The sequence below is a fragment of the Pleurodeles waltl genome, chromosome 7 (assembly GCF_031143425.1).
Source record: "Pleurodeles waltl isolate 20211129_DDA chromosome 7, aPleWal1.hap1.20221129, whole genome shotgun sequence".
Classification (NCBI taxonomy): Eukaryota; Metazoa; Chordata; class Amphibia; order Caudata; family Salamandridae; genus Pleurodeles; species Pleurodeles waltl.
The window spans coordinates 133,601,503-133,626,082 of NC_090446.1; the positions used below are offsets into that span (position 1 = coordinate 133,601,503).

The window sequence follows — 24,580 nt, forward strand, 5'->3', positions numbered from 1 at the left end:
CAACCGCAGCTCCCTGCATAGCTGCAGTAATACTGCTCTTTCCCAACCCATCCAAATATTTGTTAGTGTAACTTAATATCGTCCGAGTATTTTTTGCAACACTTCTGGCGTTTCAGATGTGGTTGGTTTGAGAATAAAATGAGGGCATGTTTCTTCCAAATAACCAAAGACCTCTTCCCCACCCCTCCACCCCATTACACCTCATCCCTGGCCTGCCTGTAAAGTTCTGTATGCTTTTTGGTGATAGCAGAGATAAACTCGAGAAACTTCAAGCCTTTGAAGCATTTGTGGTTTGAGAGTGATGCTGCTTCTCGAGTCTCTTGCTGGTTGAAATTTTGTCCCTTAAGTGTTATCACATTGTAGCATGATCTTGTATTTTCAGGCAACCTATCCTGCAGTATGATTCAAAATTCACTATCTCAATTTGTACTTTTCTGCAGTGATACTGGCGCTTGGTTCTTCTGTGTAAGAACCTCCATTAGGGGTTATCAGCTAGTTTGTCACCTCTTGAGCACAGTTTAGTATTTTCGGATTAAGTATCCTGTAATGAAATATCAAGTCATGATCCGTTTTTACAGTTGTAGGTTGATTCACTACCCTCTGTTTAACCTTTACATTTCTTGTCTTGTTTAGAGTATCTGAAATGTACGGTCTATTCAGATATCTTTATAGCTTCTATATAGCTGGTCTTATTTGGTAGTTATCATGGTTTGTGGGTGCTCTTTCGGGTAGAAGAGAGCAAACTGATCGCTAGCGTTCCACCTTAACGTGGAATAGTTCTGTTGATGCCTGTAATGTATGCAGTAGGCTTCGTGTGGCAGTGCACCGATAGGCACTATTGTTGGAGTAGTTCAGAACATACACTTCCACAATATATTCAGAAGTTTAACTTTAAGTTATCTGTGCTACTTCCATTGAAATAAACGTGTTGAGTTCAATATGTTCATTTGAAGCGACCACTTGCATCTTGTTTTCACTACAGATCACACTATGGACACAAAGGATACCCCGCTGCAGCATGATGGGTTACACTGGCAGCCGAAGAGGACCCCAAAAGCTAGTGTTCCACGAGCTATTGTTGCACCTTTTAAGCTTGGTAGGCTTGTTTTTTTCCCATTTTGGTGTTAGCTGCTAGGGCCTAATGAAATATGATAATTACAGTTTAGGATGGCAAGTGACTGAATAGTTAAACACAGCAACGTTTCCTGTTCTCCTTCAGATACATAGATTGAGCCACCCCCTCACCAGAGTCCTAGGCTCCATGAAACCAATCTGTTCAAGCCGCTATTGTGATCTTGGGGTCTTCATGGTTGAAGATTTGTGTCTCCCACATGGGGGGAGAGAGGGGTATCTACACCACTCGTCCTCCCTAAAAGAATCAATTATCCCAATGTGTGGTAGACAGAAGAAAAAAGATTAGATTACCTTCCCTATTAATGCACCAATTTCCAGTATTTGGTAAGGTTGAGGAACTTTAGGTTCTCAAAGGGAGATTCCCCTTAATGGAAGAAGTGGTCTCACACTTATTATGCTTCATCATTGACCACCTCTCCCAACCCTGGTAGGAACGTGCCACCAGGACAGATTTTACCTCTTGGTAAAGCCTGCACCAGAGGGAGATTTTATATAACTTTGATTTTACTATTTTACTTCTACTAAAGGGAAGCTCCCTTTGAGAACCTAACGTTCCTCAGCCTTTACAGAATGCTGGAAATTGGTGCATTAATAGAGAAGGTAATCTGGCCTTTTTTCCTCTCTCCACCACACACTGTGATGATTGAAGGTTTTTGTGGCCTGAGGCTTTTTATGGTTCAAATTCATTTTGTTCATAAACCACTTTAGTAATGCAGTCAGCCAGCAACAAAACTGGCATTAATCTGAATAGTCCGCAAAGGCAAACAAACCAACATTTGTTTGATGGTTAAACATCTTTACATTGTCCATGGAAAAAACTATTACCACCTGCAACTCTTCCCTGAGTAGGAGAAATGTTTCTGAAGGTCTGAGGCTTTGGTGTGGTACTTGTTAGACCTTGCCTCTCATGAGGCATAGTAAAGTATGGGGCTGTGTGTTCCTGGGCCTCCTGTGCATCTCAGATTAGCCTGCATATGATTGCACAGACACCCAAGGCCCATGCATGGGTTTGCCTCTGATAGTGGCCTCCCCTTACCACACCACTCGGTCACAATCACTCCCCCAGTGTCTAGATCGTTCCGGGGTCCTCTGATGGTATTCCTAACTTTTTCACCTTGAGGAGGATCCTCAGGGAAGCAATTCGGTCCATGCATAATTACTAATTTCTGATGGATACAACTACCTGTGGATTCCTCACCTTATGAATTCGTCCTTGCGCCAGCATCCGACAAAGTCGTCTTCCTAGCTGTCCACGTCGACTAGGACGTCATAATGGCACGGCTCCGCGTGACTCCGTCTGACGTCAACATGCCAATAAGAGGTCCTCGTCAGCATACGGACGTCAGTTTTTCCTTTTTTCCGTGCCTTCGACACCAATGGTTTTTCTTCCTGGCTCGTTGATTACTGTTGCGTTTTTTGGTGGTTACAATGTCGCCTCCAAAGAAGTCCAGTTTTAAGCCATGTAGAGAATGTGGGGGTCTGATGTCAGTGACCGATCCACATTCGGATTGTATTTGGTGCCTTAGTTCTGAGCATGATGTTGAAGGATGCTTGTCGTGCCAGAGTATGAACCCTAAGGCTCTTAAAGAGCGTGAGGCGAAGCTTTTTCTGGCGAAAGCAAAGAAGGGCCATAAAAGGGATTCCTCCCATGCTTCACCAAAGAAGAATAAGAAGCGGCGGCGTCATGATTCACAGCGCCGTCATGACTCTCGGTGCCGGTCTGAGCGGAGCCGGTCGAGGTCTGTCTTCTCGACTCCAGAAGACATGGGAGATGAGCCCTACTGTGACGCCTCAGCCCAGGAGTCCAGAGTTATCGCCGGCAGTCTTTGAGGTTGCTCATCATAGTCCTCAGTTTTCACTGGCGTCGAGGGAGCCTGATGTACAGCAGTCATCTACTCTACAATATCCTGCTTTCCCGGCTCCAGGGGCGGATCTGGCTGCATTTTGTAATGCAATGTATGCTGTTTCAGTCCATGGCCCCTGCTGGTGCACCGGCGGGTCCCACGGGGCCATTGGCATTTGATTTGGGATCTCCGGCGCTGTATAAGGCTGCTCCATTCATGCCCTTTTGTCCGGCGGAGAGTGTCGGATCGGCGCCGAGGATCTCCTTGTGGGAGTTCACCACCTGTGACGGTGGCTCCACCATCGCGTCAGCTGCCATCGCCGCGTCATTCGACGTCTGTCTCCTTCCAGGCCGGCTCCATGGCCTTCCTGCCAGCTGACTCCGCAGAGGTCATCGTTGGACTCCGTGCCGGCGCCGGGTGATGCTAGGAGTCACCCATCTCTTCCTGGGCCACTTCAGGATTCGAAGTCTTCGGTGTCTGTGGATTCATTATTGACACCGGCTTTGGAGACACATCTTCGGTCTCGTAGAAAGGCTTTACGACTTTTGGAGGAGGAAGTGTACAGACAGTTGGAGGAAGGTGAGATTGAGCCTTCAGATGAATTCCAAGGTCTGGCCACTGCAAGCAGGCTGGATACTTCCCCGGAGTGGGACATTGCGTCTCCGGGGGAGTTTACAGAAGAGGCCGCATCCTTCCATACGGTGGTCAGGAAGGCAGCAGAGTTTCTGGACTTGCCATTGTCTGTGGCGGAAGGGAAAACTAACCTGCTCACGGAGGTGTTGCATCCTTCTGCGTACAGAGCTGATCCTTTGCTGCCCTTCAATGAGGCTTTAACTGAGCCTATATTGGATTTATGGAGGAAGCCAGATAAGACTCCTGCAGTGAACAGAGCAGTAGCGAGGAGCATAGAGGCGCACCAGGAGATCGGATTTTCCTGTCACGTCATCCGACTCCTGAAAGTCTAGTAGTCCAGGCGTCTTGCTCCACAAAGTCTGCTCCTGGAACATTCCCTGGAGTCCCAACTGATAGGGAGTCCAAGAGGATGGAGCAGTCTTTGAAGAAGATCTTTTCATCCTGTAGCATGGCGCTCAAGGCTACTAATTCTACCTGTGTGCTGGGCAGGTAGGGCCACGCCCTTATGGACTCCACTAAAGAGATGGCCAAAGATCTGCCACAGGAGGTACAGAGGTCCTTTGGGTCTCTTTTTACAGATGCGCAGGCAGCTGCACAACAAATTATACAGTCTGGCCTGGCTACGTCTGATTCGGTAGCCAGGGCCATGGGAACATCTGTGGCTACTAGGAGGCATGCCTGGTTAAGGTCCTCTGGATTTTCATCGGACGTTCAATCCACCTTATTAGATCTGCCGTTTGATGGGGAAAAGCTGTTTAGAGAGGAGGCGGATTCTGCCCTTGAAAGGTTTAAGGACAGTCGGGCAACAGCTAAGTCTTTGGGCTTACAGACTGCTACTACTGCATCTTATAGACCTTTTCAGAGGTTCAGGGGATTTACACGTGGTTCTGCCTCTCAGAGATCCCAATACTTGGCCCAGCAACCTGCCAATCCGCCCTATCGTGCCTTTAGAGGGCGGGGTAGGGGTAGAGCTAAAGGGCCAGTCCAGCAGCCTTCATCCTCATCCTCCTCCTCTGGTGGACAACAGCAGAAGCAGCCCTAGTTTTCCCCACTTTATCGTCCATACCTTCTCCTGTAGAGGGAAGGTTGAGTTCTTTTCTCCGCAAGTGGGAGTAGATTACAACAGACTCGTGGGTGTTAAGAATTGTGGAAAAAGGTTATGCTCTCCCCTTTCAGGAGTACCCTCCTCCCTCCCCCCCCCATCCCTCATTTTGTTAAGAAGACCATCTTCTGTTGTTGCAACAGGAAGTTATGACCATGTTGTCAAAGGGCGCAATAGAGTTGGTGCTGTTGCAGGAAAGGGGTCAGGGATGTTCAAGATATTTCCTGATTCCCAAAGCGGACGGTCGTCTAAGACCGATCCTAGACTTGAGGATTTTGAATTTCGTCCTCAAACAGGAAAAATTCAAAATGATGACCCTAGCGCAGGTACTATTGGCATTGAACGAAGGAGACTGGATGGTGTCTGTCGACTTGCAGGAGGTGTACTTTCATATTCCAATAATCAAGTCGCACAGGAAGTATCTCTGGTTTGTGGTAGGGACGCAACACTACCAGTTTGCGGTCCTTCCGTTTGGACTTACTTCAGCACCTCTGATTTTTACGAAGGTGATGGCAGTTGTTGCAGCACATCTCAGAAGGAGGGAAGTGGCAGTTTTTCTCTACCTGGATGATTGGTTGATCAAAGCCAAGACTCCAGAGCTTGTGTTGTCTCACCTGCAAATGACAACCCAGTTGTTGTTCGATCTGGGTTTTTCAGTAAATGTACCCCAATTTCACCTGGAGCCCTCAACGCCTCCTGTTCATAGGGGCAGTTCTGGACACAACATTGTTTCGGGCCTACCCCCGCCTCAGTGGGTTCGGGACATTCAGGCGCTGATTCCAATGTTTCAAATTGGAGTGGCAGTTCCAGTCCTCAAGGTCTTACGCCTGCTAGGTCTGTTTGCTTCTTGCATTCTGTTGGTCACTCACGCTGGCATATGAGAGCTCTTCAGTGGTGCCTCCGCAGGCAGTGGTTCCAGCACAAAGGAGATCTCGGGGATTCGATAAAGATCTCCAGGGACGCTGTAGCAGATCTTCATTGGTGGACGGCAACCTTTCCCAAGGAAAACCGTTTTCACTACCACCTCCTGTGGCCACAGTAATATCGGATGCTTCCACTCTAGGGTGGGGAGCTCATCTGGGGGACCTGGAGATCAAGGGTCATTGGTCTCCAGCGGAGCAGATGTTGCATATCAATCTGTTGCAGTTGAGGTCGATACGTTTGGCGCTCAAGGCCTTCCTCCCCTTCCCTTCCCTTCGCGGTCAGTCGGTTCAGGTCCTGACAGACAACACTACTGCGATGTGGTATATAAACAAGCAGGGGGGAGTAGGGTCGTACCTTCTCTGCAGAGGCTCTGCGGCTCTGGTCCTGGGTTCAGGACCATCAGATTTGCTTAATAGCAAATCATTTGGCCGGAGCTCTGAATGTACGTGCCGACGGTCTGTCGTCACTTCTCAGTAGATCATGAGTGGCGTCCCCATCTGGACCTCGTCCTTTACATCTTCGGGATGTGGGGTATGCCTCAGGCGGATCTATTCACCACTCGGGAGAACACACACTGTCCGCTGTTCTGCAGCCTCCAGTATCCGTTGCAAGGGGCGTTGGGGGGACGCGTTTCAGATGTCCTGGAGCGGCCAGTTGCTTTACGCGTTTCCCCATACCCTTGATTCCTCGGCTTCTGAAGAAGGTTAGTCAAGATCGGGCCCAAGTCATCTTGGTGGCACCGGACTGGCCGAGAAGGGTATGGTATACAGACCTGCTTCAACTCTGTGTGCCCTCCGCTCCGTCTCAAGGCAGACCTCCTCTCAGTTGCAGGGTCAGGTTCTATACCCCCACCTCCAGAGCCTGCACCTTCATGACTGGAGAATGAACGGGGCAACCGGAGTTCCTTTTCTCTCCCACCGGATGTAGTGGATGTTATTCTATCGTCCAGGTGACACTCCACTAAATCCATTTATGCCGGTAGGTGGGCAAAATTTGTGGTTTGGTGTGGAGGGAATCACAAAGATGGGAAATGTTCTTGTGTATATATATTTTTCTTTACGGTTCTTGTATTGGTCGGTTCTCACCTGTTCGCCTCAAAGGCACGAAAAAAATGAGGTGAAACTGACGTCAGTACGCCGACGAGGACCTCTTATTGGCACGTTGACATCAGACGGAGTCACGCGGAGCCGTGCCATTATGACGTCGACGTGGACAGCTAGGAAGAAGACTTTCCGTCGGATGCTGGAGCAAGGACAAATTCATAAGGTGAGGAATCCACAGGTAGCTAGTGTATCCACCAGAAAAAGCGTTACCGAAGGTAAGTAACTTCTTTTAACCCTTTCTTGAAATACTTGGGTAATCTTTAACTTTCACAAATATCGACGACTCAAATCAGAATAGTACATTTGATTTCCCAGTGCACCCCATGCTCACTGCTGCCTAGAGTGCAAGTTGAGGCAAGAAATACAACCTTGCCACTCTTGTGCAGCCTCCACGTCCCCTTATAATTATGGTTTATCTCTTGGTGTTTTAGACCATCTCTGAAGTTCGTCTGCAGGCGGGTCTGTTGGAAAAATAAATCCAACTTAAAATTGGTATCTTGTAGTTTGTAAAGGACATTGGCCTGGGCCTAGTCACCACAGTACTGTAAGGCAGCTAAAGGAGGGGTGAGGTATTAAGTTCTAAAGAAATCCTTGACGACTAATCTGTTCCACCTAGTGGGAGTCTCTATCCAACAGTTTAACCATGCTGTGGGCTTCTCCCAACCCCATCTGAGGATTGTATTATGATCGCTAGAGTGCAGCCAATTCCAAACCCTTTATCTTGAAAACCTCACCAGTCCCCAGGCGCTGCAGACCGTACCTAGGCTAAGCAAAATAAGTCATATTGTTAGCCTTTCTTTCAAGCAGAGAAGTAATCCGTTTACTTTTTCACAATATAGCCGTATAGCTTCTACCTGTAACTTTTGTCATCTAGTGTTCCAGGTTGGACAAGGGAGGCACCAACAAATCTTTCTCCTTATCACTAAGCTGAACCCAGGCAATACTGTATAAATCTTTAAAGTTTCAGGCCTTTCTGAATGCCAGGCTAATGTTCACGGAAGCTGCATTGGCTGCTGCCACTTGGACTGCATGATTTTCAATACTTTGCAGCCTTCTCAGTTTTTCTTGGTGCAAGAGTACAGGGTGATAGGTTGCACAATGCTCAGTTCTGTTTCTGCATGGTGGTCCTGTAGTCCAGAAACTGGAAATATTTTATGCAGTTATTTGGGCACCTATGGTGATGCAAATACTCCTAATCTGAACCTTCTTTCATGGCCTACGAAAAAGAGGCTTCTCCAGGAATTGTGTTCTGACCAATGTAAAGAGAAGACTAGATGTGGTTGGTCGATAGGCTTCAGTTGTAGTCTTACCTATACCGACTTGCGCATTTCTTTCATGGTGTAAAATCAGTATATAATGCTGTATTCAACTTGGTGTAACTTGTTTAACATTCTCCATACTATTTTCCCATAAACCTAAATTGTAACCTCATCTGTATTGTTGGTTTCTGTTGTCCAATGGGTTTTGCTTTCTCTAGAGAACAGCAGTGCAGAGCAATTTGAAGACATAGCTGCTTCCTTTGGAAGCCTTCGTACCCGATTGAGAAATGTGCCTGATGCCCACGTGTTGGATGTTGGAACAGCTGAGGTGCTTCCCAGAAGGTGAGGTGACCAGCTCCCTGGATGTTTTGGATGGGGCTGTAGAATGTATTCTGATATTGCATTAATATATTTGTTTTTTTCTAAGAGCATCTCGGAGACTCTCCCTTCAGGAAAAGAGGAGGCAGTTGGCAAAGATCCGAGAGGGTAGACGCAGCATCAACGTCCTTGCTGCCAAAGCGCCGACGCCGTCAATTGAGTCCCCAGTGCCTAACTTAACTTCAGTCACTGCTGAGCACCCACCGAATAAAAAGCAGAAGCTGTAAGTTTACTAGTAACATAATGTTTACAGTGGAGACAAACTTCATAATAGACACTAACAAGAGTCGGGCGAAGCATGTTACCAATATCAAATATGCGTAGCAAGACTTGTGTTGGGACTTAATGCAACCAGTTTGTTTTTGTGATGTCTCCCTCTTAGGTCGAGGAATTCCAAATCTATGCCAGTTTCAGCATAGCTGCTCTATTTCAGTATGGATTAAATGTGTGTACACCTATACTGAGAATCCAGATTTGGATCTGGACCTTTTGGGCCTACGTTGGACTTACCTCCTTTAGGATATAGGAAGATGGTTGCAGCCTGTCTAACCTCTAGGCATCAGTTTTACTGCAATGACAGGATGTGGAGGTATCGCCCTTGCGCTAAGGTGCAAGGACTTAACTCCTTGTATGTCTGTGCTAGAAGCCAGACGCAGAGCAAATCAGTTTGAGATACTATCAAGCCTTGGTCTGTGGAAATGTGTGCAGTTCTGTATTCTTTGCTTATAGGATCTTTAGAGGAGTCTTGTGTCTGTGGTCTGCACTGTGCAGGTTTGCTCTTGTATTGGTCTTCACTGGCTTACACTGTGCCTTTTCAGATCTTTGCAGTTTGCTGGACCTTAACAGTAATCTCTTTAAACTTGCCAACATTAGAGATGGTTATGGGCTATTAACATTTTTAGAATTTCACTACTCATTTTGATCAGTCTCTATTGCTGTAATGATTTAGTTCAGTCTATTCAGAGTGGACTATCTTTGCTGTACATCATGGAAGCTTAAATTATCAATAGTGTGTAGCACTCCAAGAATCAGTATCCTAGATAGGCGAATATACCAATTCGTTTTAGAAGGCTCCCAAGTAGGTTTTTTTTTCTAAAGTTTCAGTGGCCAGTTCATATCTTCTTAAATGAAGATATGATCCATTGTATGGGGCACATGTAGCTGCGGGCAGTGAAGCAACTTAAAGTAGCTTCTCTGCTTAAAGTGAAAGTTGTGCTATTTTGGAATATCTTCCTAATGTTTCAAACTCTAACACTGCAGGTCGGCTAACTATGTGCATTATTGGCTATACGCTTCAAAAGAATTGCTTTAATGCAGGCTGGTGTCTTTAACATCCAAATGTTATGCTTCACTCAGCCTGGATATTTGTTTTCAACAAGCAATACTTGGTAGTTACTTGCAGCGTGAGGGAGCAGATATCTTGCTGCTTGCATTGCATGGATTGTAAATAGTGAGCTGGTTTGGACTGAATAAGAGTTTCTTCATACAGTGTTAAGGGGAACGAATCAAAGCTCGAAATTAAGCAACAGCTGCTGAGACGGTAAGTCATTGAGGTACATTAGTACTGTGTACACGCTTATATAAGCATGGTTCAAGGTTTAGTTTCAAGCAGTATCTGGCATTCTGGTGGCACAAGGTGGAGCCTTTGGGGTGTTAGTGGCACGTGGTGAAGGTTCTCGTCTTGTTAGCACATGGTGTTGTGGAGTATCTTGCATGCTTCTGGCCTATTGGTGGCACATGGTGGAGCTTTTTGCTGGTCATTAGACATTAACTTCAATCTTCTCTCTCCTAAAGCACAAGTAGTAGAGGTAATTCGACAGAAAGGCCTTTGAAGAAAGGCTCAGGGGGTCCTGAGGATAGTCCTTCTACCAGGCCTAAGGCCAGACTACCTACTACAATCACCCCGATGGTCCTGAGGTAAGTTTATTTAGGCTGGTTGCGTATGGCTGAGCAATATTCAGTTTTTTATTTATTATTTATTTTATTTTTTTACACTTCTTTTTCCCTGTTGAAGTTTTCTACCCTGAATTCGAATTTGTCTGTATACTATTGATGGACTCCATAGCAGGTGACTCATTGAGATTTGAGGTGCAGAAATGGGGTTGACTTATGTGGTCTGCTGGTGTCCACAGGAAGATTTTACATGTGCTTGATTTGCACTTACTTTTTATTTTGCAAAGGTGCCACGCTAATCCAAGCATGTGAGCAGAAGCCTAAGCTTGCTCTCTACAAGAAGGGTATTCTGTAGCTTCCCAGTAACCTGGAGTGGTGCCCAAAGTGCGCCCTCATTGTGGGCAGAAGACTACTGTATCTCATTTATTTAGTACATACAGTGGTGTTGGCAGCAGCCTACCGTGGTTAAGAGAAGTAACTACAAGAACTTCTGGCTGTCTGAGGCCTTTTGGTCCACATGTACAAAGTTCTGCTTGTATGTTCAAGGTCAGACCTTTAAGCCAACATCCTCGGAGTGTGCGTCTAACATGCATGGTGTGAGTAAGCCTGAATAATTTAGTCTAATGAGATCCATTTTGGTGCCACTGACCTTGATTAGACTTTCCAAGCACTGGCTTTTGGTGGTTGGGTGGGTGGGGGCGTCAGTCCATTGGCAAAGGTGAGTAGGTTTCTAGGTGAGGCCTGCCATTGTCTTTCCGGGATTATTCCTTAAGTTTGCTCGTGACAGTTTGGTGTGGAAAGCTTACATCTGTCTGGGGTGCTCCAGTATGGCATCAGCCCCAGTGCTGCCTGCAATTAGAAACTTCACTCTACTCAAAGGAAGTGTCTGAAATGCATGCTGGAAAGGGCACTTGAAAGAACCACCCCAAGACTGTTCTAGAGTTTGAGACCATGGATTCACGTCCCCTTTCTAGAAATGTATAGAAGTGGGGCCCAGACCACCCCCCTTGTTACACTTTCAAGTCCTTTATGACCAAGGAAGGGAGTGCTCTGTAGAATACTCGAGACTGTTCAGGAACCAGGGCTGGTGTTTGCCTGTTAGCCAGTCTTCAAGAGGTATGGGAACATCACTTAAATTCTGGGTTTTCCCCCTTGATGAACCATCATCTCCCTGAAGGCTGAGATGCTTGCCAGCTGAGGGGGATGGGGCCTGCTGGTCATGCAGGGGGACTCTTTAGGAAACAATGAGGTCCATTGCATACCTGGTGGATGTTTGCCAAGATTGATGCAGACTGCAGAAGAGTGCATTTTAAGGAACCTGGTGCCTGTAGGAACCCTCCTCATCCTTCAAACGGTTGATCGCCTGAATCCCCAAACTCCCTTACCCACCCCATCGTGCCCACACACACCCAAGGTTAAACCTCTTCTATGGCATAGCTGCGTTCTCAACCTCGGTAGCTCCGTGCTGCAACCGGAGTGTAAATGCTCCTGAAAGCAGCCAGTGACTGGCTCTGCCTAAATCTGCTTAAGACTGAACAGTTGTACGTAGCTCTTTAGGGTGTTCTAAAGCTACTCTGGGTGTGTGAGGGCAACAGAGGATTCATGAGCACTCGTATTCACAGGAAGGAGTAAGAAGACTGAGCAGATTTTGTGCTGAGTAGCTCACACTGCACCTGGGCCTGATTCACACTACTCTTTATTGCCCTTTGATGCAGGGCAGTACCTGGGAAGTTGGCCTGGGGTAAAACGGAGGAGGGAGTGACAGCACCTACCCAAGTGCCCAGAGTCACTGATGTGTAGGTTTGTAGTATTTAGTACAGCCATGTAGTTAAAGTTATTTTATTCAAAGAACAGCACTGTGCTAGACATTAACTTGATTGTTGCCGATCCATGACCAAATATTCCAAATTCGCTTGTAGTTCCCGTTCTCCTTTTCATAACTGTTTTACTTTCTCCTGAACTTCATGATTTTTTCCTTCCACTAGTGCTCGGCTCATTCTTGATCCCATAGGTTTTCAAACTTCTGGATTGTAACAGGGAACTACAAACAGCTATTAACTTTCCTTTCCAACTTGATTCATTCATGTGCACTGGTAAATGGTCCGTTTCAATACAGTGACAAATGTTTGTGTCCTGGTTGTCCCCAATTGGCAGTAGAATTGCACAAGAACTCTCTGGTCAGTCAAGAGTGGTTTTAGCAACTTGAAGCGCACACTATCGCACCCATGTTTAATTTCACCAGAGGTTTATTCCAGCGCTCCCTAGACTGCTTTGAAGTAGTCACAAACTTTGGAAAGGAACAGAACCCCTTGCTCGAATACTCATTACCCTTTTTAGCTGGGCCTCTGAGTGCCCTGCTTAGGTGGATGCCTCTGGATGCCTTTATTTCTGCCTTTGTGCCAGAAAGGCAGACCTGATACATGAGGACCATTTGTATCCATGATAGTGCCGGCTCACCCAGTGTGAAATGAAGTGGGATGTCCAGCGGATGGGGACACAAAGCTGGCCCAGTCAGGCTGGGTTGTGCCCTAATGTGGTAGGACTGGTCTTTAAAGCTCTGGTTTGCTCTTTGGCAAGGAAAATCCATTTTCCGAACACTGTAAAATTTCCTACCTTATAGGAGAAGAACTATGATGGTAAAAGCAAAGAGCACCGAGGAAAAGGAGCTAGAGAAAATCCAGCAACTGCAGCAAGAAGTGGCGGAGCAACGCAAGAAGAATGAGGAGAGCTTCAAAGTGGCCTTTGCAGGCGCAGGTTAGCGGAGACTTGGTGGGGCTGGAGAAACCAAAGAATAGTTGTTTCTAGATTTGTTTTTGGTACTTTTTTTTTGGTAGGTGAGCCTCAAAGAAAACCGATCCCGGTAACCAGATCTGCGAATGTTCACTTCCAAACTGATGACCGACTCGGGTGCCATCCAGTGAGCAAGACCAAGGATTCCAAAGAGAGAGAAGTCGCTACTGTGGCCAGAAGACCTGCTGTCTCCTCTCCGGTGAGTAATACCTGGGGTTGAAAACCAGGGATGAATGCACCTGTTATATTGGCATACTAAACAGTAGCAAAGACTGCAACCCTTTGCCAGCCCACACATCAAGAAGTGATACCACAGTTGGAAAAATGTGTCTGAAAAATGCCAAGCTAGACTGATCATGTGTGGGAGACCATCTTATTGGCACTCCAGGAAGTTGGCCTTCTGTGATCCTCTGGCCATTTAAATTTTATTTTCACAATTGAAAGCACCCACAGCCTTTGATTGGTGCAAAGACTAATGGAATCTGTGATGCATGCTCCAAAATATAGTTTCTGCAAACGGAGAGAGTGGGAGAATGGGTGTAAATTAAAGCAGATTCCTCAAGACATTTATTCTGGACAGTGTTTGCCCTAGATGAACCGTTTTTCTAATTGAGTATTCAGTTTCACAACATCACCCAATATGCTGTATGTTATTTCCTGGTTTCAGCATGCATTGACTTCAGACATGTGCCCCACTCAGTTCATGGCAAAACAGCTTTTTAGAAAATCTCAGCAGTAGTCTGGCTATACTAGTCTTTACGGTTATAATTAAAAGGGGAAAGTTTGTGGGATTGTGTTGTAGACACTAAATCCCCTTCATTTTCTCAGTGAAGAGTATAAAGACCCTACCACATTCTTAAGACTCACCTCTTCTGTAGACCCTAGTACAGTCGGAAGACTTGCAGACCGCCCCCCTCTGCAAGTCCTGGTGAGATTGGGCTTGGTCCTGCTAATGCTGCCTAAAGCTTGGCTTGTGCCATTGAACACTTCTGCAAGATTTATGTATAGGGTTACACAACATCCATTCGGAGCAGGTACACCACTGATGTCATTCGACGGTCACCGGGCCCTATCCTATTGATGTAAGTTTCATGCATTGACTGTGCTGTTAGTGGGTGATCGAACAGTGGTGCAGTAATGAAGTTACTTCAGTATTATGAAGAGGTGCTATTGACAAGGTGCCAAAACTAAGGTCATTGGGTGAACCACCAAATGTTCACACCACATCATGCCTGCTCGCACCCAAAGGTGTTCGTCTGGCAGCACCTTTAATCTTTTTCCTACATGCTTGTCCTCATAGCTGGGACTTTGCCATGTTACATCTGGGATTTCCTGTGGTACGGAAGTTACATCAAGGCCTTGTGCAAGGGTCTTGGCCAGAGATGCTTCAATGATTACCCTGGGTCTTGTATTTGAGACCACTCCAAGGTACAAGTGATATTATCCTGGCTTGCCTCAAGTCTTGTTTTTAATGCAGTGCTGGCCTAGGGCCTATTGCCAGTAGAGATACGTTGCTTCTACTCTGTATGGAGTCCAAGGTGCCTGAATACAGACACAAGCTCCGTGAGTGAAGTTGGCGCTGGAAAGCTGAATACTCCATTTAGTGTTTTATCCACTTCGTACTTGCTTATTAAATAGTGCTGTTGCATGCAAAACCTCACTGACTCTTCATGGCAGATGTCATCTGACAGACAAATGCAGCAGAGCACATTTATTGGTAACGAGTAATTGTTAAATTGTGTGGCCCTTCCTTTACTGTGGACTTTAACAGTACTAGGGCCTGCTATTCAATTGATTTTCTTGTCACTCATTGAATAAGAGGGTTGGTGGTGGTTTGCTGTCCCTCTTTCTCGAAGATGGGTCCTTACACAGCCACTTGTGAGTGGTATAAGGTAGACCTGAAGGAATAGGGTTACAGCTACAAATGTGCCCTAAACTAGTACCTCTGAGAATGAGGGGTCTCTGTGCACTGCAGCCAGGCCAGTGCGCACAAATAAAAGGCGACTATTTAAGCAAGTGCAGCATAAGCTAACAAAATGAGTGGCCTTTCCTCTTCCAGTGATTTGTTTGAACACAATGGTTCATTTTGACACTAGCAGTTATCAGGATGTAAAATTTCCTTTTTGAGGCAGATGTAATTGTATCCTACACTAAGCCTTATTTAGAATTTGGAAAATGTTAGAATGGTGAAGAACACGTTTATTTCTGTTAAATAAAACCATAAAATTGCACATCCCAAACAAGTTGAAAAAACACATTCACGGTAACGACTGTAACCTCTTTCGGGGGGGGGTGCGGGGCGGCAGTATCACCCCATATTCTCATATCCCATCTTATTGTACACTAGTTCTTCCATAAAACAGAAAGCAAGAAACACACTTCATGGGCAACAGTAGCACCCCTGTTCTCTTCTACGTTGTTGCCCTTAGTCTTACACTGCCCCTTCACATACCAAATGCAGGAAAACGAAATAAAATTTGGTAAAATGAGCGAGAATATGATAAAAACCACAGGCTAAAAAAACTACCCCATACTGTAACAGCTACAGTTGGATTTTGTATCTAGTATTGACCAGTCCACTTCCCAGTTGGTGCAAAGCTCACTATAAAGTGCAAAAGATATTACACATCGTGTGCCCGAAACATCTTCCCAGGATGTCCCCTCATGTGTCCTTGTTCCCGGTCATTTTGCATCATGTCCTATAATGCTGCCGCTACAATACCCAAAAAGAAAAAAGGTGCAGGGGAAATGTACAAAGCTGCTGTAAAGTGCAACCATGGGATTAAAAGCATTGAACAGCATCAGTCTGGACCTTGGTAGAGTGGTGAAGACCTAACAAACCAATTCTGACCTGTATTTGATGCACATTGACTAGCTGTGTTTTTGAGTATCTTCAAAATCCGTCTGTTGGTCCTTAAGTCATCCCTTGGAAGGATTTAGCCATCGGTATTGTGACGCTACCATTAGCTGATGTAAACAAAGTCAGAAGATTGGTCGGACACAGCATAGGTCACAATTAGTGTCCTGGAGTATGTTCAAAATTGTTTTGCACTTTACCAGGGCATTAGGCTCCTTCACATTTAAATGAACACCTTTAGGGTTATCCTGGGTCTGATTGCTGAATGCTAGTCAGGACACACAAACGTAGACTGTCTTTTCCTGTGTTGCGAAAGAATGAGATTTGTTGTAGGGGACAAACGCCACTCCTTCAGCTAACCAACAAATCAGTTTCAAACTCTCCCCGGGCCTTCGGATAAGGCTATCTACATAAGGGATGTTCCTCCTGCCACTTCACTCTACTCTATGGTGCACTTGCATTACATGGTAGCCAGAACATCCATGTTTTTGTCGGCATGCCTTGTCCATTAATCTGTCAAAGCCCTAATATTGTAAGGAATGTCCATTCTTTTCGTGCAAAAGTTGTTAAAACTGTTTCAAAACTTTCAATATGCTACACAAGTGTCTAATATTACCCGGAGGTTTACAATTTCATTGGCTCGCTATCCTCTGCAACACTAACTACTGAGTGCAGGTAAAGGTCTGTTAAGCTACTGCCACATACAGCAGAGTAAGCCTTGACTTTATTCGGCACCACCCAGTAGTTATTGCATTACTTTGGAATTGGCTTCAGTAGTTAACTTGTGCAGTTCAGCTTGACTAACTATTCAATTAAGAGCATACATTCATGTTTATCTACATCCATGGTTGATACCAGATACTTTGCTTTTCATCATACCATCTCATCGAATTACTGCTCATGAAACATGATCTTGATCAACAGTGGAGAAAACATGATTTTCATTCACTCATTTTGGATTTTAAACTGCAGGTCTCCAAATTCCCTCGTAGCATCCTTAAATGCAACCTATTAATGATGCTGCCTTCGTCAGAATCACCCTGGTCTTACAGCTCCTCCCTCACAGCCTTAGATGGGCACCTTTTTTACAGCTCATTATGGTTCACATCGTGAGATGTGGACTTACTGCCAGGCTGATTAGGTGCCCTGCCAGGCCTAGCTATGAGCAGCATGCAACAGTACATTTAGCGTCCTTCACTTGCTAAGGACAGACAACTGGGATTAGTCTGCAAAACAGGCCAGTTGGAAAATCTAGCTCCTGTCGTTCCAGGCCCAGGCTTCCCAGGCTGCAGACTCTCCTCCCAGCATACCCCAGAAGCCGTGGAGTAGGCAGCAAGGGGAAGGGCCCTCTGGTTCCTGGTATCGCAGGTCCCAACACTATGCAGGCCCGTCTAACACACTATCAGTAATTATGCCATAAAGGTAATCCCTTGCTGCACACCAAGAGATGAACAACCTTTTCCACAGTTCAGTATAGGGTAATGTCTCGTGTGCCAGAGATCCCTCTGGAGGGAGGGGTGGAAGGTGAAGTTCCGTCTCAAACTGGCTGCAGTGGTTTCCCAATTTTCTTTACTTGATCCCTTTGGGATCCTGTTCCTTGCTACATGCTTCACCATTATGTCTGACCTCAGTACTGTGTATTAAACTGCTCATGGGTCAATTAAGGTCCTGGTCTAGTAAGAGATTTAAATTTGATTCACAAGTATGTACAACTTCTTGCTTTAGCCTTTCCTCACCACTGTGCTAAAAAAAAAGTGCTAGGCACTCAATCAGGACAGCAAGAGGCCCCCAATTACTTGTCTAGAGCTCATCCTTAAGTCTCGGTCCACCTTTTATCCTTGTGGCTAATAACCGTCACTTAGAAGGATTCTTTTGTAGAAGTGACTTATATTAAAACTCCTGTAGGTTTTGTTGCCAAGTGGAGAAGTTCCACACAGCATCTGCAACTCTGGATAGTCTATTCATTGACTCAGTGGGCAAAGTACCCACCATCTGTCAAACTTGTAGCTGGGCAGGCTGGAAGGTGTGGGGGTTGGGGAGAGACTGGATGTTCTTTGTCTGTGCAGAAGCAAACTTGATTGCGACTGGTTAGCACCTTTGTCCGTCTCCTGCAGGCTCTTCTACCTAAGGGAGGACATGCGGTTCCAAAGCCCTTCAAACTATCGAAGGGAAACAAGAGGAAACTGGAGGAGGGAAGTGAGTCATGCAAGTTTGTATCCACTGCTCAGCAGGTTGAGGCATTTTTCAAGCGCACACCTTGTCGCTATCACCTCCGGAGCCGCCAGAAGCAGATTGCGGGTGAGTTCCAGTGCCTATGAACTACTTTGTGTTGCACTAGGTTACCTGAATAATGGTCATTACTGCAGCCCTTTGGGTTTTTGTGCTCAGTTGAGTCGTGCAGGTTGAAGCAATTGGGTGGGGGTGGGGGGGGGGGGGGGGATGGGAGGGGGTGGTTATTTCTAATGGGATTGCTGCTGTAAAGTGTATATTTAGGTACCATGCTGCCTGGTCTGTTTGCCATGGGCAGTTTCTGCCGAATGTTGATGAAAATATGCTGCTGTTAGAGAATTGGTCCCTCTTGCCAATAGGTGTGGGTAAAAGAGGGACTTTAATGTAGAGATGCAAGGGGTTTCTGTAATGATGGGTAGCAAGTGGACAGGATTTAATTGCAGATTCTGGCTTTCCTGTTAAGCCAGTGTAGTTGCTCCACAATGGGTGTCTGCAGTTTTTTATTTATGCTGGTTGTGTGGCAGCATTAGAGACTAGTCCTGTCTTCTAGTCTCAATATAGAACATGTGCCCAATGTCGAGTAGAGTATTTGAGTCAGAGTCCTATGTATGTTGCTGTCGTAAGATTACGGACGATGAGTGTAATCACTTGGTAGTAGTTAGTGGCTTTAATGTTGGGCATCTGACTGTAGGATGCTGGATGGAGTGATTATCTTCTCTTGTCTGTGCTGGTCTTGGGAGGAGACTTGCTATTGAAGACTGCTGACCTAATCAGATCTAAATGTCTGGGCATAAGTAACATAGCTACTCATTGTAGGACTGCTGGCTAGTGGTGGCAGCAAGCTGGTGGGTAGGGAAGTGTTTGGGGTCTTAGGTGCTTGTATTCTTTGAATAGAAAGGTAAAGATGGAATTAATAGGTTTTTGTTTTGTCATTTTGATCATGCAGGAAGGATCTGAACACATGACTGTCGGGTTTCAATCCCCTTTTGTCATTAACTTGAGAAGGCTGTTATGGGGGGGTTGAGGTGGGTGGGGGGGGGATCATACTTTTATGATTATGCTTCATTTGTTTTCCCGCTTGAGCATTCAGTCCAGGATCCATGCAATTGTTCTAAATGGTGTAATATTTTTACATTTAGGGGAGCAGAGTCTTGAGGATAGTGCAGAACTGTATTTCAAAGTACAGGTTGTTTTTAGGGTTCTCATATTGCTAGTCTGGGACTTAGTATTTCTGGAGTACGTTTTGCTTAAGCTTACTGCAACATAGTGCATTCCTTGCTCCAGGTCTGAATCTGGATTATGGACATGAAGCCCAGATTTCCATGCCAGACCTCTGAATAACTTGGTAGTGGTGCAGTGCTCTAGACTGTATAGCAGCCAGACAAACAATGGCAGAGGCCCATGTGTATATAACTCCCCCATCCACAGTTGGGGGACATAGACTTTTAGTTGCAACCCCCTTGAAGCTAACAGATGAACAAGTTACTTGCCTCTAGTAACGCCTTACCTGTTAGATGTATTCTAGTTGAAGATTCCTTGCCGGCCCTCCCATCTTCCCTGCTCTGCAAACTGATTTCTAGGGAGAGGGACTTCCCTTTTAGGGCCCTAGTTTTGACGCACTTGTGGTCAGTACTTCCTGGCTCCTTGCTTCTGGCATGGAAAGTCGTGAAAAGTAATGGACGTCAGCGTGCCAGGGTGGCACCTATATAGGTCCCGTGAGGTCATATCAGGTGTGCACAACACAGGCAGAAGCGGAGCTGACCGATGCCACCTGATGGTGCGCAGGGGTACTGTTTGAGGACATTTTCTGATCCAGACTGATTACTGGGAAAATTCAAAAGGTAAGGAATCTGCAACTAGAATGTCTCTACCAGATAAGGTGTTACCGAAGGTAAGTAACTTGTTCTTCCATGGTTTTTAATTCCTTTTGTGTAGTTTTCTATTAATTCACATATCAGATTTGGAGCATATCTGTGTTAGGCTTGTGTCATTTAGCCTCTGAAGTCCTTAGTTTAACACCCTCTCCTTCCCGTATCTGGGGGAAGGCTGATCTTTCATTTGGTCTATAAATATATTAGAATCCCCTTTGATAATTTCTCCCTCTTATCAATATTAAATCTGCGTTTGCTGACAAGACCTAACAAACCAATTCTGACCTGTATTTGATGCACCTTGACTAGCTGTGTTTTTGAGTATCTTCAAAATCCGTCTGTTGGTCCTGAAGTCATCCCTTGGAAGGATTTAGCCATCGGTATTGTGACGCTACCATTAGCTGATGTAAACAAAGTCAGAAGATTGGTCGGACACAGCATAGGTCACAATTGGTGTCCTGGAGTATGTTCAAAATTGTTTTGCACTTTACCAGGGCATTAGGCTCCTTCACATTTAAATGAACACCTTTAGGGTTATCCTGGGTCTGATTGCTGAATGCTAGTCAGGACACACAAACGTAGACTGTCTTTTCCTGTGTTGCGAAAGAATGAGATTTGTTGTAGGGGACAAACGCCACTCCTTCAGCTAACCAACAAATCAGTTTCAAACTCTCCCCGGGCCTTCGGATAAGGTTATCTACATAAGGGATGTTCCTCCTGCCACTTCACTCTACTCTATGGTGCACGTGACCCATAAGTAATCAAATTTGTCTGTACTCAGTGTTTCCCTGCACTTCACAACCAGTGCATCAGGCATCGATGGCCTGGTTCAGTGAAGTACACCTCCAGCATATGTTCTAGTTCAGACCCAGAGTCTGGGCTGCTTGTTGCTTTCAGGTGCCTAATTCCTTTACTAGCTTCTGCAGCTTGTGCAGTGGTCTGTCTTCAGACCTGTGCCTGATCCCAATGATTATTTTAACGCTAGAATTTGGAGACTCTTGAGGACCTTCACATCTACTGCATCCTCTGCTGGCTCCACCCCAAGCATGTTTTTGCTTTGAAGTGGAGGTTGGAAATGAAGGGGGAGTGGAGAGTTTGGATTTAAGAATGAAAATAGTATATTTGGCAAATCTTATTTTTAGAAACTGTTTAGAGAAATGAGTGTGTATCTAAGATGTAATTAAAGGTGATAGTTAAAATCTCTCTTGCTAAATTTGAAAAACTTTTTGCTTATTTTTTGGCTCCTTGGAGGACTTGACATGACCATTCCATTGTCTAGCAGTATTTCATGTTAATGCGTTTTACAGTATTAATGGTGGTAAAACTTCCTTCTGCACAGTGGTGGTCATGACTCTGTTGATTGTCCACTCATGTAATCCTGTCTTATGATCACTGATGTAATACCAATAATTCGTAGTTTAGGATGATTTTCATTGATCAGAAGTAGTTACTACAGAGTAATGAGTGCTCAGGGATGAGTTGGCTCAAGTTGGCTGATATTGGTATTGGTTTATTGGAGACGTTTTGGTGGTGATTGTGAGGGGATTGGGTGCTGGTTGATCTTTCTGTGAGGATGTCTGGATGTTAAATTGTTTAACATTTGGAGATCCGCTCTTTAATGTTCCTCCGCTTTTGGTTTAAAGTGTTCATGTTTTATTTACTGCACTTTGGCTTATTAGCATTCGGTTTACAGTATAAGAAAATACTGTGTAGAGGCAGAGTTAAACAATCTAGTACGTTTGGAGAGCAAAGCACAAAGTTTAAAATGGCATCCAGTGAGATGGCAGATGCAGGAATGGAGTAGAACTTTTGTAACATAATGAAGGGATAGACACCAGAGGGTGAAGAATAATTAAAGTAAAGGCAGATATTTCATTTGATTAAGAATGCCCTATATATTCTTGAGTGACTGCACAAGTAGATCATCATTGCATGATATACTCTGGCTAAAGTCTGGCATGGCTTATTTCCTTGTGCAGCCATTGGAATTTCCAAGTTTTTCTGATATCCTGGACTCTAACAATGGATTCGTTTTTCCACTTGAGGGTTTCCTACCAGGTTATTTCCACACTCATTGATGCAGTGCCAGTATCTTCCCCCTCTAGCACAAAACTAAATGGTTGTGTGAGACTGTCATAGCATCCATTGAGGCTAGATTTCTGAACATCTGTGCTGCAGATGGTTTCCCTATGAACTAATAGGCTGCAGCTTTCATGTTTGCCTAGGTAGCTGGCATCATCTAGCCTTTCCTCACCTTTAGTTTGCCCACGTAATTTCTTATTGTTTCTGTTGGGGAGAAAAGCCTGTGACACCTTGTTTGTAGCGGTCTCTTCTTCCTCTTTGCTTGAGCCTTGTTCCTGCATCCAAAACATTCATGCAGGTGACTTTAGAGACAGATCGATCTGGTTTCTGGTTGACATCAGGAGCAGACTTCAGACAACTGAAATCTGCCCAGATATAGCATTCATAAAGCAAATGCAGTTTGTTCGGCCATTTGGAAGGGTAAAATACAGTATTTGAATAGTATGTTTTCCTTCTCTGAAATCCTTCTCACACAAGTTGCAAGTTGTGTCCATCAATCTGAATTCATTTGAGATTTTACTCTACTTTCCTTTCCAATTCTAGTTTCTACCTTTCCTCATTCCCCTTCATATCTCCCTGTTAAATGTATGGGAGTCAGGACACCAACAGGATGAAGGGATGGACTGGGGCCAGAAGGGCAAAAGGATTAATATTTTATCAAATCGATCGATTGGCTACACACCAAGTCTGCCTGTAGTGGGATCTATCTGTGCCAAGAGCTGTTTCTGGAGGTGATCTTTTTACAGCGACTTACAAGTGACCTCAATAGTTCCCGGAGGTAGTTAGGTTTTGGAAGAAGCTGGGATGGGTCCTGGGTTATGACTTTCTTGTAGACGTTGGCTGATGTGGGGTTGAAGTGGTACAATCCTGACACAACTGACACTCGCATTGATCTTTTGTTGAAGGACCATCTCCTGTGAAATGGGGAAAACCAAAGGTAACCACTCCCAAGACTCCTCACCTGGAGACAAAGAAGCGCCACCGCCCAGTGACCTGTAAAACTTCAGCTGAAGTGGAGGCTGAGCAACTCGAGAGCCTGCAACAGTATGTGGATAATGTAGATTGACAAATTTCGTGATCAGAATGTTAATTTTTAAGCCACTTTTGCACCATGTCTACTTTCCACCTTTGCTGAAAATATTTGTTTAAATACATAAAGCAGTTACTTAATGGGGATGTGGTCTCTATTTAGGTACAAATTTCGAGCCCGGGAATTAGATCGTAGGGTCCTGGAGGGGCCGCCAATCCTCCCAAGGAAGCAGCCTGCTAAAGAGCCGACCAAGCCTGTTGGCTTTAACTTTCAGCTAGAGAAGCGGATCCAAGAGCGGGAGGTGACCAGAGTGGAGTCTGAAGAGGACATATTTACATTCCATTCAAGGCCTTGTCCAACGAAGATCCTTGAAGGGGTGGTGGTAAGTGCCAGTAGGAGGGCATGTTGGAGGATAAATCCTTCAGTGTTTGCTTAAGATCTTCACCTCTGACAAAACTGCATTACAGGGTGTTCCAGAGAGAAAATGTGCTCTTCCTACTGTACCAAAGTCACCAGGTTTTGCTTTGAAGTACAGAGTCCGTCCGTTCCCCCACGAAGAACAGGTAGGAATTGGTGTTTAAAACAACATTTCACACTTCTAGATTGTGGAAATGATTAATTCTGTGGTACTGTTCTGCTAGGAAGTGTCAGTCATTAAAGCAAACCCAATGCCAAATTTTGGTGCACCATTTAAACCAAAAGCTCCAGAGCAAAAGCATGTCGACCTGGCACCATTCTCCTTTGACTCCAGGGATAAAGAGCGTCAGGCACGAAAGGCAAAGAAACTAGAAGATCTAAGGAGAGAGGAGGTGAGGCCAAATGCTGGTGTGGGTTGGCGTTAGTGTTTAAAGGTAGTCCTGTATATGGTTAGCATCATGTCTAATAGGAGTAGTCAGTCCTTAACATTTTAAACCTAACCTGTATTTACAGGTTCCAGTGTTCAAAGCTTCATTGCTGCCTTACTTTGACCAAGTCTTTCTTCCTGAGAAAAAGATGAAACCTGTAACTCAGCCAGAGCCTTTTAACCTCCAAATAGAGGAGCGACTAGCAAAGAAGACCGAGCAATGGAAGCAGAAGGCAGGTCCCTCCTTATGCGGCATGTAACTTACATTTGGACTAATGTCATTATTTACTTTGTGATTCAGACTTTTGTGCTAATTCTGGGACCTTCTTCCTAGTGGGAAGGTTTGTAAACTAGCTTACAGAAGATTCTCAAGCTTTGTGAATTAATTAGGGGAACATTGCTATTAACTAATCTTTGCCTGCAGATGGAGGAGGAACTGAAGCAGCAGAAGGAAGCAACCTGCTTCAAAGCTCGTCCCAGCACAGTCCTGCACCAGGAACCCTTTGTACCAAAGAGGGATAGCAGGATTTTGTCTGGTGAGACTTCTGTCATCTGCCAGATTGGGTAGAGGGTAGCAAAAGTGGGGGCTTCAGGAATCGTGCAGAGG

The 24,580-nt window shown here is 45.2% G+C and overlaps 1 protein-coding gene across 1 annotated transcript in view; it reads left to right on the forward strand.

Annotated features, from left to right (window-relative positions):
• The window catches only part of LOC138303865 (targeting protein for Xklp2-B-like), a 63,763-nt gene that overhangs the window by 22,778 nt on the left and 16,405 nt on the right, over positions 1–24,580 (forward strand). Inside the window, exons 2-15 of the mRNA XM_069243365.1 lie at positions 983–1,096; positions 8,218–8,341; positions 8,427–8,600; positions 9,867–9,917; positions 10,172–10,294; positions 12,891–13,024; positions 13,105–13,259; positions 18,032–18,215; positions 23,005–23,143; positions 23,292–23,511; positions 23,597–23,692; positions 23,771–23,938; positions 24,060–24,206; positions 24,398–24,509. Coding sequence (XP_069099466.1) covers positions 991–1,096; positions 8,218–8,341; positions 8,427–8,600; positions 9,867–9,917; positions 10,172–10,294; positions 12,891–13,024; positions 13,105–13,259; positions 18,032–18,215; positions 23,005–23,143; positions 23,292–23,511; positions 23,597–23,692; positions 23,771–23,938; positions 24,060–24,206; positions 24,398–24,509 — 1,933 coding nt within the window. The 5' untranslated portion in view covers positions 983–990. The remainder of the gene's footprint in view (positions 1–982; positions 1,097–8,217; positions 8,342–8,426; positions 8,601–9,866; positions 9,918–10,171; positions 10,295–12,890; positions 13,025–13,104; positions 13,260–18,031; positions 18,216–23,004; positions 23,144–23,291; positions 23,512–23,596; positions 23,693–23,770; positions 23,939–24,059; positions 24,207–24,397; positions 24,510–24,580) is intronic.